Raw genomic sequence first — 16076 nt, 5'->3', positions numbered from 1 at the left:
CTTTGGTGTGTGAGAGAGTGACTTTGGTGTGAGAGAGTGAGTGACTTTGGTGTGTGAGAGTGAGTGACTTTGGTGTGTGAGAGAGTGACTTTGGTGTGAGAGAGTGAGTGACTTTGGTGTGAGAGAGTGAGTTACTTTGGTGTGTGAGAGAGTGACTTTGGTGTGAGAGAGTGAGTGACTTTGGTGTGTGAGAGTGAGTTACTTTGGTGTGTGAGAGTGAGTGACTTTGGTGTGAGAGAGTGAGTGACTTTGGTGTGGGAGACATTTGTCCGTGCGAGACAGGGATTTGTCGCATTTCCAACCGTTTCTTTCTCACATTTCTCGTCCAAACGTCAGTCACTGACGTCCTCAGTGAGTCGCCTGCCAAGTTTGAAGCCTGTCAATCAAACCTTTGGACAGTTACGTGACGGACAGACTGACAGACATCCCTTGCGTTCGTCCAGAAAGACTTCGGCGTCATCTGCGTAACAAGAGATCTCATTTTTTTCATTTTATTTTACTCAGAAAATCTTCAAAGACGACCACGACAGAACAGAACAGGAGCGTTTTGTGTAAAAATACTTCTTGTTTTTATTGAATTTCCGTGGTTACATTTGCACACGAGCAGTTCTGAGCGATCGGAAATGTCCGTAGAAATTCACTGAGCTCTGAATGAACAGTCATCAGTCTTTTAGTCGCAGAGACACCGAGAACTTCACTTCCTGTGGGGGGAGGAGCCACCGTAACCCTCCATGGTTGCCACGGTAACCCTCCCTCCAAACAAAAAAAACCCCAGTCGACAGCAACGACAGACGAAAAAAAACATGAATCAAAACAAACAAACAAACAAACAAACAAACAAAGAGCGATTTAACGCAAACCTCTTCACGTGTTCTCAAATATGTCTTTACTTTGTTTACGTTCATTTCTACGAGACGAGGTTTGAACGCGACACTGAAAACACAAAGTTCAACATTTGCGAGTCGCGTTTTTGTCGTAACGCACGCTCACGCACACTGACAGACACACACACACACTGACACACATACCGACAGACACACACACACACACACATCTGGAGGAAAGTGAGTAAAGTTTCCTCTGATTCTCAGATTTGTGTCTTTTGTCGTTTTATCAGACGACAACAACAATAAGAAGAAGCCGCTCGTCACTGAGGATGAAGATGATGAAGATGATGAAGACGATGATGATGATGATGATGATGAGAGGTTAAACTCAGGATGGGATGTGGATTCACACACTGACTTCCTGTCCTCGTTTAACCTCAGCAGGTGAGGGAAACACACACACACACACACACACACACACACACACACACAAAGACGGGAAATCCCACAATGCATCACACACACAGACTCACATATAAACAACAAAAGTGTGTGAGACTTCACACACAAGAGGGATGAAGGAAGTGATGAAGGAAGCAAAGGAGGAAGTGAAGGAGGTGTAGAAGGAGGAAGCAAAGGAGGAAGTGATGAAGGAAGTGGAGGAGGTGTAGAAGGAGGAAGTGAAGGAGGAAGTGAAGGTGGAAGGGAGGAAGTCAAGGAGGAAGTCAAGGACCAAGCAATGAAGGAAATGAATGAGGAAGCAAAGGAGGAAATGAAGGAGGAAGCGAAGGAAGAAGTGAAGGAGGAAGCAAAGGAGGAAGTCAAGGACCAAGCAATGAATGAAGCTAAGCAGGAAGTGAAGGAGGAAGCAATGAAGGAAATGAATGAGGAAGCAAAGGAGGAAGCAATGAAGGAAATGAATGAGGAAGCAAAGGAGGAAGTGAAGGAGGAAGCGAAGGAGGAAGCAAAGAAGGAAGCGAAGAAGGAAGCAAAGAAGGAAGTGATGAAGGAAGCAAAGAAGGAAGTGATGAAGGAAGCAAAGAAGGAAGTGATGAAGGAAGCAAAGAAGGAAGTGAATGAGTAACTAAAGGAGGAAGCAATGAAGGAAGTGAATGAGTAACTAAAGGAGGAAGTGAAGGAGGAAGTGAAGGAAGTGAAGGAGGAAGTGAGAGTGAGTGAGAATCAAACAAACGAGTGTCTGTTAAAGGACCAGTACTATTTTCTGCCTTTTTCTTTGCTCTGCTGCCACCAAGTGGCCAAAAGCAGAACAGCACGACTTTAAATGTGCCGTTTGTCGCACATTGTTAGCGTACAATAATGAGCGTGTGAACGCGTTATTTTACCGTTTTTAAACATAAATAAGCTTTTTAGCTCGAAGCCCTTTCAAGTGTCACATGACTGTCTCACATTTAACAGAGGAAACATGAATAAATCATAAATCTCTGTAAATTATATATTAATATTCCATTTTATACAGTTTCTTTTTGTTGAGTCACAGCAGGATCATCGTAAAAAAAAACATCGCCCGACACAAAAAACACAAAAAACGACGATGATCTCGTGCGTCGCGTACGACAGGAAACCTATGGCGGCGAGGGGGCGGAGCTTGTTTACATGTGGGATGTACAGAGGCACAGAGAAGGCTACAGAGTTACAGTCTTAAAGCGCTTTCACCAGTTTGAGTTTAGGACAAAAGAACAAACAAAAAACAACGCAAACGAACACAAAAACGCTCAAGTTTTATCGTAAAAACAGCAGTTATAATAAATAAGAGAAACTGCAGTGTGTGTGTGTGTGTGTGTGGAGGGGGCGGGGTCTAAACAACAACAACAATAACAATAATTAACACAATAATATTCATAATAATATCCAGTTCTTTGAGTGTTGAAGGAGTGGAGATGATTGTGATTGGCTCAGAGCATGTGTGTGTGTGTGTGTGTGTGTGTGGGGCAGAGATCCACCAATGACAGGCCTTTAAATCAGTGTCATGTGACATGGAGCTGAACCTTTCAAAATAAAAGTCATGATCAAAAATAAAAAACACACACGTGTCATGAGAGCAGTGTAAGTGCAGTACCTCCGAGTGTCCACTAGGCGTCAGTAGAGATTAACTGTACATGCAGTCGTGGTGTTACAAACATTTAGATTATAGCATATATTTATATTCTGTTGTCACCTGTTTCTCTGTCGATAAAGTTTTTCTTTGATGACGCAGCAGAGTCGGCAGGGGGCGGAGCCAAACTCCACAGCACTTAAACCCTCCTACGGTGGCTCCTCCTCCTCCTCCTGGTTCTTGGTTGTGTTCTGCGGAGGGGGCGGAGTCAAAGTGCAGGGAGGTGGGAGGAGTCCTGCGGGAAAGCGGTGGGCTGTGGGCGTGGCTAATCTCGCTGTTTCCACGACGACGACGACTCAGTCGCCCAGAATGATTTTAACAAAACTGGCGACGTCTGTTTCTTTGGACTCATGGGAGGTGAAGAAGGGATGATGCTGAGGAGGAGGAGAGGAGGAGAGAGGAGAGGAGGAGGAGGAGGTGAGAGGAGGAGGAGAGGAGAGGAGAGGAGGGGAGAGGAGAGGAGAGGAGGAGGAGGTGAGAGGAAGAGAGGAGGAGAGGAGAGGAGAGGAGAGGAGGAGAGAGGAGGAGGAGGTGAGAGGAGGAGAAGAGGAGAGGAGAGAGGAGGAGGAGAGGAGAGGAGAGGAGGAGGAGAGGAGAGGAGAGGAGAGGAGAGGAGAGGAGGAGGAGGTGAGGAGAGGAGAGGAGGGGAGAGGAGAGGAGGAGGAGGTGAGAGGAGGAGGAGAGAGGAGGAAAGGAGGAGAGGAGAGGAGAGGAGAGGAGGAGAGGAGAGGAGAGGAGGAGAGGAGGAGGAGAGAGGAGGAGAGGAGGAGAGGAGAGGAGAGGAGAGGAGGAGAGGAGGAGGAGAGGAGAGAGGAGGAGAGGAGAGGAGGAGAGAGGAGAGGAGGAGAGGAGGAGGAGAGGAGGAGGAGAGGAGAGGAGGAGGAGAGGAGGAGGAGAGGAGAGGAGGAGGAGGAGGAGAGGAGAGGAGAGGAGAGGAGAGGAGGAGAGGAGAGAGGAGGAGAGGAGAGGAGGAGAGGAGGAGGAGAGAGGAGGAGGAGAGGAGAGGAGAGGAGGAGGAGAGAGGAGGAGAGGAGGAGGAGAGGAGGAGGAGAGAGGAGAGGAGAGGAGGAGGAGCAGAAGTTCAAAGTCAGCTGTTGATGGACACATGAAGACATTCCCAGGAACATGAATAACACAGTGTTGTTATGACAGTGTCAGTGCGCCCTCTGCAGTCTGAACACATGTATTACAGGAGTGTGTTAACGGTGCAGTCGACTGCTTCTTTAAAGTTCTCATCATCATGTGACTCACCATGAGTTCTGTGTACGTAGGTCGCTCTTTAGACACTTTCTTTAAGCTGCAACACAAACAACATACACACACATTTATATGTTTATACATGTATATATGTATTATATATATACATGTATATATATGTATATATATAAAACTAAAAATAAAGATGTATTCTGTTTGTTTTTCAGAATTTCCACAGGAAACATGGTGGACACACTGATATCAACACAGCGTGAAGCTCAGTCTGTGCTGCCCCCTGCTGCTCAGTGTGGAAACAGCATCATCATCATCATCAGTGAATTTGAAAAAGGAAAACTTCTGCATTTACAGATTTAGATTTAAGATAATTCTACATAAACTGACTTCACACGTGATCATCATTAAAACACAGATTACAGATTAAAATCACGAAAATAATCTGATCATGTTCACAGAAACGGTCAGATTTTTTTTAACTCCGGCAAGGTAATCTGATTACATGCACCAACGGAAGTAATCTGATTATATGCACCAAATTAATCTGAAGTAATCTGATTACATATGCCAAAATAATCTGACTACACCACCAATTGAAGTCATCTGATTGCATGCGCCCAAATAATCTACAGTAATCTGATTACATGCACCAAAATAATCTGAAGTAATCGGATTACATGCACCAAAATAATCTGAAGTAATCGGATTACATGCACCAAAATAATCTGCAGTAATCGGATTACATGCAGCGAAATAATCTGAAGTAATTGGATTACATGCACCAAAATAATCTGCAGTAATCAGATAACATGCACCAAAATAATCTGAAGTAATCGGATTACATGCACCAAAATAATCTGCAGTAATCGGATTACATGCAGCGAAATAATCTGAAGTAATCGGATTACATGCACCAAAATAATCTGCAGTAATCGGATTACATGCACCAAAATAATCTGAAGTAATTGGATTACGTGCACCAAAATAAGCTGAAGTAATCGGATTACATGCACCAAAATAATCTGAAGTAGTCTGATTAGTCAGGTGAGTCAGCAGATTACAGACTGACCACAGAGAGGTGAAGTCCACAAACTCTGCAGAGAAACGTTCAGCAGGAAGTTGAGGTGAAGGTTCTTCCACCACCTGCTTCAGCTGCTGGAACGGCGTTCCCCACGAGTCATAGGGGAAACGAAGGATGGCCAACTCAATCTGAGAGAGAGAGGGGGGGGGGGGAGAGAGAGGGAGAGAGGGAGGGAGAGAGAGAGAGAGAGAGAGAGAGAGAGAGAGAGAGAGAGAGCGTCATCCCGCTTCTTGTATTTAATCCTTTAATATCAGTGTAATCAGATTACAGTTACCATGGTGATTCCTAAACTCCAGATGTCAGATTTCACGTTGTAGCCTTTTTGATTCGTCTCAGGGTTTATTCTCTCAGGCTGAGGGACAGAGAGTCACATGACCACAATACACTGTTAATATACACTGTAAATACACTGTAAATATATACTGTAATGTACTGTAAATATATACTGTAAAATACACTGTAAATATATACTGTAAAATACACTGTAAATATATAATGTAATGTACTGTAAAATACACCGTAAATATATACTGTAAAACACACTGTAAATATATACTGTAAAATACACTGTAAATATATACTGTAAAACAAACTGTAAATATATACTGTAATGTACTGTAAAATACACCGTAAATATATACTGTAAAACACACTGTAAATATATACTGTAAAACACTGTAAATATATACTGTAAAACACACTGTAAATATATGCTGTAAAACACACTGTAAATATATACTGTAAAACACACTGTAAATATATACTGCAAAACACACTGTAAATATATACTGCAATGTACTGTAAAATACACTGTAAATATATACTGTAAAATACACTGTAAATATATACTGCAATGTACTGTAAAATACACCGTAAATATATACTGTAAAACACACTGTAAATATATACTGTAAAACACACTGTAAATATATGCTGTAAAACACACTGTAAATATATACTGCAAAACACACTGTAAATATATACTGCAATGTACTGTAAAATACACTGTAAATATATACTGTAAAATACACTGTAAATATATACTGCAATGTACTGTAAAATACACCGTAAATATATACTGTAAAACACACTGTAAATATATACTGTAAAACACACTGTAAATATATACTGTAAAACACACTGTAAATATATACTGTAATGTACTGTAAAATACACTGTAAATATACTGTAAAATATACTGTAATTATATACTGTAAATACACTGTAAATATATACTGTAATGTACTGTAAAATACACTGTAAATGTATACTATGATGTACTGTAAAATACACTGTAAATATATACTGTAATGTACTGTAAAATACACTGTAAATATATACTATGGTGTACTATAAATACACTGTACATATATACTGCAATGTACTGTAAAATACACTGTAAAATACACTGTAAATATATACTATAAACATACTGTAAATGTACTGTAATATATACTGTAAATACATACTATAAATATATACTGTAAATACACTAAAATACAGTGTAAATATAATGCAACATATACTGTAATATATACTATTAATATACTGTAAATATTCTGTTACATATACTGTAAATATAAAATATAAAGATACTGTAAACATATACTGCACATCTACTGTAAAATATACTGTACTCTAATGTACACATACTGTAAAATATACTGTAAATGCACTGTACATATTGTAAATACGCCGTAAAATATACTGTGTATGTATACTGTAAATACACTGCTAAATATACTATACATATAGTGTAAATACACTGTTAAAATACTATCAAATATGCTGTAAATACACTGTAAAACATACTATATATAATATATATATATATTGTCAGACCAAAGATGTTTAGGGGCAGCTAAAGCTTAGTGTGCCATCTAGTGGACAGAGCGTATGACAACCACTTGTTATTATATATTATAATAATAATTGGATGTTAATGTAAATGTTAAATATGTTGTTATGTTATGTTATGTTAATGTTATGATAATAATAATAATAATAATAATAAAGTTTAACTCACGGCCATGTACGGTTTACAGCCTGCGTCCATAGTTTTAGCCACAGAGTCGACCAAATATCCACTGATGCCAAAATCACACATTTTCACCTGTCCCTCGATGTTTATGAGGACGTTTGACGGTTTCACGTCTGCACAGAGACACAAACAAGCTCGTGTTACACACACACACACACACATTCTTGTACTTGCTGCATACTGAGGACTGGGTTGCTGACAAAGTGAGGACCAGCATTTCCACAATTACAAATATCTCCTTCATGAATTACATCTACAAAGAACTACTGGTTGCAGTACCACAAAATGTCTGCAGGTGGAGCCCCAGAGCAAAAAGGGCTGGAAAACTTTCGATTTTTTATTTTTTTTGGTCCAAAATTAGACAAAAACGTAATACTATACTATGTCGTCCAAAATTTGAAAAAATCTTTGACAAAAAAAAGTTTTTTGGTTCAAAATTTGACAAAAAACTTCATACTTTACTATGTTGACCAAAATTAAAACAACATTTTGACCCAAAATTTTTGGTTCAAAATTTGCCAAAAACGTCATACTATACTATGTCGTCCAAAATTAAAAAAAAAAAATTGGACCCAAAATTTTTGGTCCAAAATTTGACCCAAAATTTCTGGTCCAAAATTTGATAAAAAATTTCATTCTTCACTATGTCGACCAAAATTAAAACAACATTTTGACCCAAAATGTTTGGTTCAAAATTTGACAAAAACGTCATACTATACTATGTCGTCCAAAATTTGATTTTCTTTTTTTTTTTGACAAATTGAGTATAGCATGTTATAGCAACCCAAGGAAGTGATTTCAATGAAAACAAAGTGAGGACCGGCCTAAATGTCCTCACTCTGTTGGTTAAAAACCCTCACTGGTCCTCAGTATGCCGCAAGTACTAGAACACACACACACACACACACACAGATACATATGAGGACAGACATGGAGACAGGGGGACAGACAGGTGTGTGTCTCACCTCGGTGAATGACCTGCAGGTTACTGTGCAGATGTTCCAGAGCTTTAACGATCTGTAACACAAGACCACAAACATTTCTCCTTCACTGGAATCCATACTTTCACCTCCACCTTTGTTCCTGCAGGAGGCGCTGCAGGACACACCGTCACAGCAGCTGTACACTGACCTGTCTGCAGGGGGCAGTGTCACATCATTGTCCTGACCTGATTACTGAGGACGCGCTGAATCAGAGCTTTGTCCTCATGACACAAAGTGTCCCGTTACCGTGGCCACGCCCCCAAAATCCATACATGCAAGGTATCATGGGAGATGAGAAGAAGGTACGAACCGAGACTGCGATCTTTCCCAGGATGTCCTCGGGGATGGACATGTCCTTCTCGATCACCTGTTTGTAGAACTTGTCGAGGGACGTGTCCATCAGCTCCATGCAGATCCACACATCGCCCTGGACAAAGACCGACACTCAGCACCTTAAGGACAAAAATGACCCCTCACTAAAAACTCTGATTTAATGTTGTTTTTTACTACTTTTAATTAACACATTTGTGAAGAAAAAACATTCTAGAGCATAAAAAAACATTGCTTTGCAGTATTTAAAGGTATTTTTTAGATTTACATATGTATATTACAATATTGGAATTAAATTGAGTTTGAGTTTTTTTTAATAGATTAAATTATTTTTAGACATTTAATTTGGTGGGAAAACGCAACCTGCAACATGTGACTGATTGCTTACAATATTATGTATTTTAAAGCATTGTTATGCATTGTCGTGTTGTTATAAAAAACAACAACAACTAAGTTTAAAAGAAAATAAAGTACCAAAAACTAACTTATCTACGTTTTTTTATTAACACGCTTACGGTGGTTAACGGCGGTAGCCGTGTCAATGTTAGCACACATTAACGCATGACGCGTTTCCCTGAAGACTGACTGGACAAAGACGCGCGTGATGTCATGTTTACGTTCCGCGGCACCGTTTACCAGTTAGCTCCTTTAGCGCCGTTAGCGCGCCTACAGTGGAACTGGAGCGGTGTGTGCTGCGTATGTGTGTCTCTGTTTTTAAAGTTTTGCGTTACTTTAGAAACCGAGTCGTCACGGAAACGCCGTCGCACGTTAACATGTGTTAGCATCGACGCCGTTAACGTCAAGTATCGTCATCAGTTCGTCGTGACTACTGAAACACTGCCACCTGCTGGAGGAGCAGGGACATTACACGTGACGTCACCTCTCTGAATAAAGCTCCGTAGAAGGTGACGGTGTAGAAACAGTCCACCGTCCTCATGGAGATGTCCAGGTCCATCAGGAGCCTCTTCTGCTCCTGAGTGTTCACTGTAGCTCTGATCCTCTGATGGACGGAGACAGAGGGGCGGAGACAGAGGGACGGAGACAGAGGGACAGAGACAGGCGGAGACAGAGGGATGGAGACAGAGGGGCGGAGACAGAGGGGCGGAGACAGAGGGATGGAGACAGGCGGAGACAGAGGTGGCGGAGACAGAGGGACGGAGACAGAGGGACAGAGACAGGCAGAGACAGAGGGGTGGAGACAGAGGGGCGGAGACAGAGGGATGGAGACAGAGGGGCGGAGACAGAGGGACGGAGACAGAGGGATGGAGACAGAAGGGCGGAGACAGAGGGGCGGAGACAGGCGGAGACAGAGGTGGCGGAGACAGAGGGACGGAGACAGAGGGGCGGAGACAGAGGGACGGAGACAGAGGGATGGAGACAGAAGGGCGGAGACAGAGGGGCGGAGACAGGCGGAGACAGAGGGACGGAGACAGGCGGAGACAGAGACAGGCGGAGACAGAGGTGGCGGAGACAGAGGGACGGAGACAGGCAGAGACAGAGGGGTGGAGACAGAGGGACGGAGACAGAGGGATGGAGACAGAGGGGCGGAGACAGAGGGGCGGAGACAGGCGGAGACAGAGGTGGCGGAGACAGAGGGACGGAGACAGGCGGAGACAGGCGGAGACAGAGACAGGCGGAGACAGAGGTGGCGGAGACAGAGGGACGGAGACAGAGGGACGGAGACAGAGGTGGCGGAGACAGAGGTGGCGGAGACAGAGGTGGCGGAGACAGACGGAGACAGAGGGAAGGAGACAGAAGGGCGGAGACAGAGGTGGCGGAGACAGACGGAGACAGAGGGACAGAGACAGAGGGACGGAGACAGGCGGAGACAGAGGTGGCGGAGACAGAAGGAGACAGAGTGACGGAGACAGAAGGAGAAAGAGGGAGACAGAGGGGCGGAGACAGAGGGACGGAGACAGATGGAGACAGAAGGACGGAGACAGACGGAGACAGACGGAGACAGACAGAGACAGAGGGGCGGAGACAGATGGAGACAGAGGGACGGAGACAGAGGGAGACAGAGGGGCGGAGACAGAGGGACGGAGACAGATGGAGACAGAAGGACGGAGAAAGAGGGACGGAGACAGAGGGGCGGAGACAGAAGGACGGAGACAGAAGGAGAAAGAGGGAGACAGAGGGGCGGAGACAGAGGGACGAGGACAGATGGAGACAGAAGGACGGAGACAGACGGAGACAGAGGGGCAGAGACAGAGGGGCGGAGACAGAGGGAAGGAGACAGAGGGAAGGAGACAGAAGGAGAAAAAGGGAGACAGACGGACGGAGACAGATGGAGACAAAAGACACAGTTGATCAGATTATTCCTGAAAACACAGGAACAACGCGTTGTCTTCGCCTTCGTCCTCCAGCTTTAACCCACCTTGACGGCCATGATCAGTCCACTGGGGACGTGTCTCATCTTGTCCACGACGCCGTACGCTCCTCGGCCGAGCTCACAGATCTGCTCCAGGTCATCGGCTTTAACCACGAAGTTCTGCTCCGGACCACGAGGAGGAGGACGAGGACGAGGAGGAGGAGGACGAGGACGAGGACGAGGACGAGGACGAGGACGAGGAGGAGGAGGAGGACGAGGAGGAGAGACAGGAAATACAGATGAAGAAGAACACATTAGAGGTTCTCTGGAGACGTTGGTGAGGTTATGGTGACCTTTGACCTTTGACCTTTGACCTTTGACCCACCAACTTTAGTCTCTGATTCCAAGTATTTATGTAAATATATATATATATGTATACGTATACATATGTACACATGTAAACTCACCTTTTCTCCGATGGTGACACAAGCTTTAGAATCTAAATCTCTGGGAGGTCTGAAAAACAACAACAACAAACTTTATTGTGATTCATGTAAATATGATAAATAATATAAACATTATTAAATATAGAAGATTCTTACACAGCAGCAGGTGAAGGCTGCTCAAACACCTCCTTAGAGAGTTTGAGCACCGGCTTCTTCTTACCTGAAAACACACACACACACACACACACACACACACACACACACACACACACACACACGTGTTACATGTCAGTAGTAACATCTTTGATCAACACATTCTCAGGACTCTGCACTGACGTCTGTTCATTTAAACTAAGTCTGAACACTAACCATAACTAGTTTATGACTAACCATTACTAGTACTGACTAACACTAACCATAACTAGTTTATGAGTAATCATACCTATTTAATGACTAACGCTAACCATAACTAGTTCATTACTAACACTAACCTTAACTAGTTAATGACTAACCACAACTAGTTAATGACTAACGCTAACCATAACTAGTTTATGACTAACCATAACTAGTAATGACTAACACTAACCATAACTAGTTAATGACTAACCATAACTAGTTAATGACTAACCATAACTAGTTAATGACTAACGCTTACCATAACTAGTTCATTACTAACACTAACCATAACTAGTTCATTACTAACACTAACCATAACTAGTTCATTACTAACCATAACTAGTTAATGACTAACACTAACCATAACTAGTTCATTACTAACACTAACCATAACTAGTTCATTACTAACACTAACCATAACTAGTTTATGACTAACCATAACTAGTTAATGACAAACCATAACTAGTTAATGACTATCGCTAACCATAACTAGTTAATGACAAACCATAACTAGTTAATGACTAACGCTAACCATAACTAGTTTATGACTAACCATAACTAGTAATGACTAACACTAACCATAACTAGTTAATGACTAACCATAACTAGTTTATGACTAACCATAACTAGTTTATGACTAACCATAACTAGTTAATGACTATCGCTAACCATAACTAGTTAATGACTAACCATAACTAGTTTATGAGTTAATGACCAACCATAACTAGTAATGACTAACACTAACCATAACTAGTTTATGAGTTAATGACTAACCATAACTAGTTCATTACTAACACTAACTTTAACTCGTACAAATCAACATTTGTAGCAAAGTTGAAAAGATTCTGCTAAAATATTGAGTTCAAAATAAAGTTTTTTTCATTTGCTAATTTAATTTTAGCACAAAATGTTGGTTTTCGCTAACACTGAGCAAAGCTAACATTGAGTGAAGCTAGTGTTAGCAAAGTCAACATTGAGCAACGCTAACACTTAGCAAAGCGAAGGTTTCTGCGTCAACTTAAGTGAAGCTAAGACTTGTTTACAGTTCGCTACGTTAGCATCACTGTGGCCGAGCTCAAACTAGCGTACTGTGTCTTTAATGGAGCAGCAGCAGCAGCAGCTGAGAGGACGACACCTGTCCTCACTGTCACTCAACAGCTGAGGACGCTTTAGCCACGCCCACTGAGAGCATGTGACCGGCCTGGTCGAGCCAGAGAGGGAGAGAGACTTGAGTGGGTGAGACTGGTGCTGAAGCTCACATATATATATATGTATATATATATATATATATATATATTTATATATATACATATATATATATATATATATATATATATATTTATGTATATATATATATATACATATATATATACTGTAATAAGACTTTAATAACACTGTCCTGAATGGAATTCTAACAATCCCAAATGTTCCTGAATGGAATTCCACTGAGAGAGAGAGAGAGAGAGAGAGAGAGAGAGAGAGAGAGAGAGAGAGAGAGAGAGAGAGAGAGAGAGAGAGGTGAAAATAACTGTCTCTGCTGACACTGGTCTGGACTTCAGGCTGATACAGGACCAGGACCAGAGCCTGAAGGTCCAGAAACATGACGACAGAGACAAACTGGTCCATGAACAGTTCTGAGGTCTGACCTCACGACCTCGACCGATCCTGCACCTGCACCAGAACCTTGACCTGCACTAGAACCTTAACCTGCACCAGAACCTGCACCAGAACCTTAACATGCAGCAGAACCTTAACATGCACCAGAACCTTAACCTGCACCAGAACCATAACCTGCACCAGAACATTAACCTGCACCAGAACCTTAACCTTCACCAGAACCTTAACCTGCACCAGAACCTTAACATGCAGCAGAACCTTAACATGCACCAGAACCTTAACCTGCACCAGAACCATAACCTGCACCAGAACATTAACCTGCACCAGAACCTTAACCTTCACCAGAACCTTAACCTGCACCAGAACATTAACCTGCACCAGAACCTTAACCTGCACCAGAACATTAACTTGCACCAAAACCTTAACCTTAACCTGCACCAGAACCATAACCTGCACCAGAACCATAACATGCACCAGAACCATAACCTTAACCTGCACCAGAACCATAACCTGCACCAGAACCATAACCTGCACCAGAACCATAACCTGCACCAGAACCTTAACATGCACCAGAACCTTAACCTGCACCAGAATGTGCACTAGAACATTAACACACACACACACACACACACACACACAGTGTGTTATTGATCAAAGGAGGAAGTGAACGTGAGGAGCAGCTGTTTCTGTGGAAGAAGAAGGTGTAACACACACTCTGACCACCAGGGGCTCTATGTGTGTGTGTGTGTTGCATGTTGTGCAATCATCCAGTCTCATTGTGGACTACTTGGAAAACAAGTGAGGGAGGAAAACACTGCAGCTCTGTGTCTGATATTTAAGTCACTATACGATATTATCATGACATTTAAGTCACAATACGATATCACAATATTTAAGTTACGACCCGATATTATAGTCACGAGACGATATCACAATATTTAAGTCACGATACAATATTATCACAATATTTAAGTCACGATACGATATCACAATATTTAAGTCGCGATATGATACTATCACGATATTTAAGTCACAATACGATATCACAATATTTAAGTCACGATACGATATTATCACGATACTTAAGTCACGATACGATATTATCATGATACGATATCACGATATTTAAGTCACGATACAATATTATCACAATATTTGTCACAATACGATATTTAAGTCACGATACGATATCACGATATTAAAGTCGCGATATGATACTATCACGATATCTATGTCACAATATGATATTATCACGATGTTTGAGTCACAACACGATATTATCATGATACGATATTATCACGATATTTAACTCACAACACAATATTATCATAGATTGCGATATATTCACGCCAATTGACTTTTTTAAATGCTAATCCACAAAAACTTGATATGCAATAATAATGATAATTTATAAGCATCAGTTAAAAAAACATTGCGATATTTCACTGTATCCCCCCCCCCCACACACACACACACACACCCCTGACATCGACATGCATTTCTTACAAGCAGCGAATTTGTTTGAAACAGGAAGTAGAATGTTGCGATATCAGTGCTGCACAAACCTGTGTGTGCGTGTCCGCGCGCGTGCATGTGTGTGCGCGTGCTAAAGGGGAAGATCTGAAACAGGAAATGCAACTGACCCATGTAAAAAAAAACAAAAAAAACATGCAACTTCAAAAATGCACGCGCTGCTGCTGCTGCAGCTGCTGCACTGGTGCACGCACGAACATGCACGCACATGCACGCGCACGGTGCAGCCGTGATTGCAACAGTGTTCTGTGTGTGTGTGTGTGTGTGGTTCTTACCTCCCTTCTGCTGCTGAGACATTTCCCCTCTGCTGTGATGAGGGGGAGGGGAAGCACAAAAGACTCCGCTGCTGCTGCGCGCTGCTGCTGCTGCTGCTGCTGATGATGATGATTCTCTGTCGCTCCCTCCCTCCATGGCCCTCCTCCTCCTCCTCCTCCTCCTCCTCCTCCTCCTCCTCCTGCAGCTGCACGAGCCTCAGTGTCTCTGCAGCGACAAAGATGCAGAACAACGAGCCTCGAGCTTCATGCACTTGGAGTCTTTTTGCGCTTGCAGTGTGCGGACCGTGGCCGGAGGTTTGCACGCGCTGCTGCAGTTTGTGCACACACACACACACACACACTTTCTCCTCCTCCTGCTCCTCCTGGCTCTCCTCCTGCAGGAGCAGCAGTGGTCCGGGTCCGGGTCTCAGTCTCGTTCCTGCTCTAACTTGGTTCAGACTCTTGAGCTCCTGCGAAACCGTCCTTCTTCCTGCTCTGCGCGCAAAGCACTCTGGGAGATGTAGTCCCCCGCCTCCTCGCGCGCCGCGGGCATGTTGTTTCCTCTCGTGACGTCACAGTTTGTCAGAGGATCGTTTTTCATCATCGATTAATCGACGACGACACAAAAGAATTCGGTTTGAATGATTTTCTTTGTTTTTATGGAACATGGTTTTAATTATTCAAAAAAAAAAACACTTTTGTGATCGATTAACAGTGGATTAATCAAATAATCTCTGCAGATTAAAACTGACGTCATCTTTTTAGACATTAAAGACAATTTCATGAGACTTTTTTAATTAAAAAACAAAAGTATTCTGTTTCTCACAGATTAAAAAGCAAAATAAATCAAGTCAGATTGTGTTGAGATTAAGATTACAGGCAATTTAGTGAGAAATAGAGTACATGAAATATGTGAGAAATGTTGTAGATTA

The 16076-nt window shown here is 42.4% G+C and overlaps 1 protein-coding gene across 1 annotated transcript; it reads right to left on the bottom strand.

The window, feature by feature from the left end:
* Nucleotides 1-2959: 2959 nt before the first annotated feature.
* map2k6 (mitogen-activated protein kinase kinase 6) lies at nt 2960-15301 on the bottom strand (the record flags this gene model as incomplete). The annotated part of the gene is made up of 12 exons (XM_083904688.1): nt 2960-3314; nt 4192-4237; nt 5222-5361; nt 5508-5585; nt 7260-7387; nt 8240-8291; nt 8568-8684; nt 9468-9587; nt 10965-11078; nt 11366-11414; nt 11501-11564; nt 15166-15301. The coding sequence occupies 12 exons, from the start codon at nt 15299-15301 to the stop codon at nt 3237-3239; spliced, it is 1122 nt and encodes a 373-aa protein (XP_083760814.1). The 3' UTR covers nt 2960-3236.
* Nucleotides 15302-16076: the final 775 nt, after the last annotated feature.

This window comes from Microchirus variegatus (assembly GCF_963457635.1).
Source record: "Microchirus variegatus genome assembly, chromosome: 18".
In the NCBI taxonomy this organism is placed as follows: Eukaryota; Metazoa; Chordata; class Actinopteri; order Pleuronectiformes; family Soleidae; genus Microchirus; species Microchirus variegatus.
The sequence above is the reverse complement of the archived record's forward strand: the minus strand, read 5'-3'. Positions and strand labels throughout refer to the sequence as shown.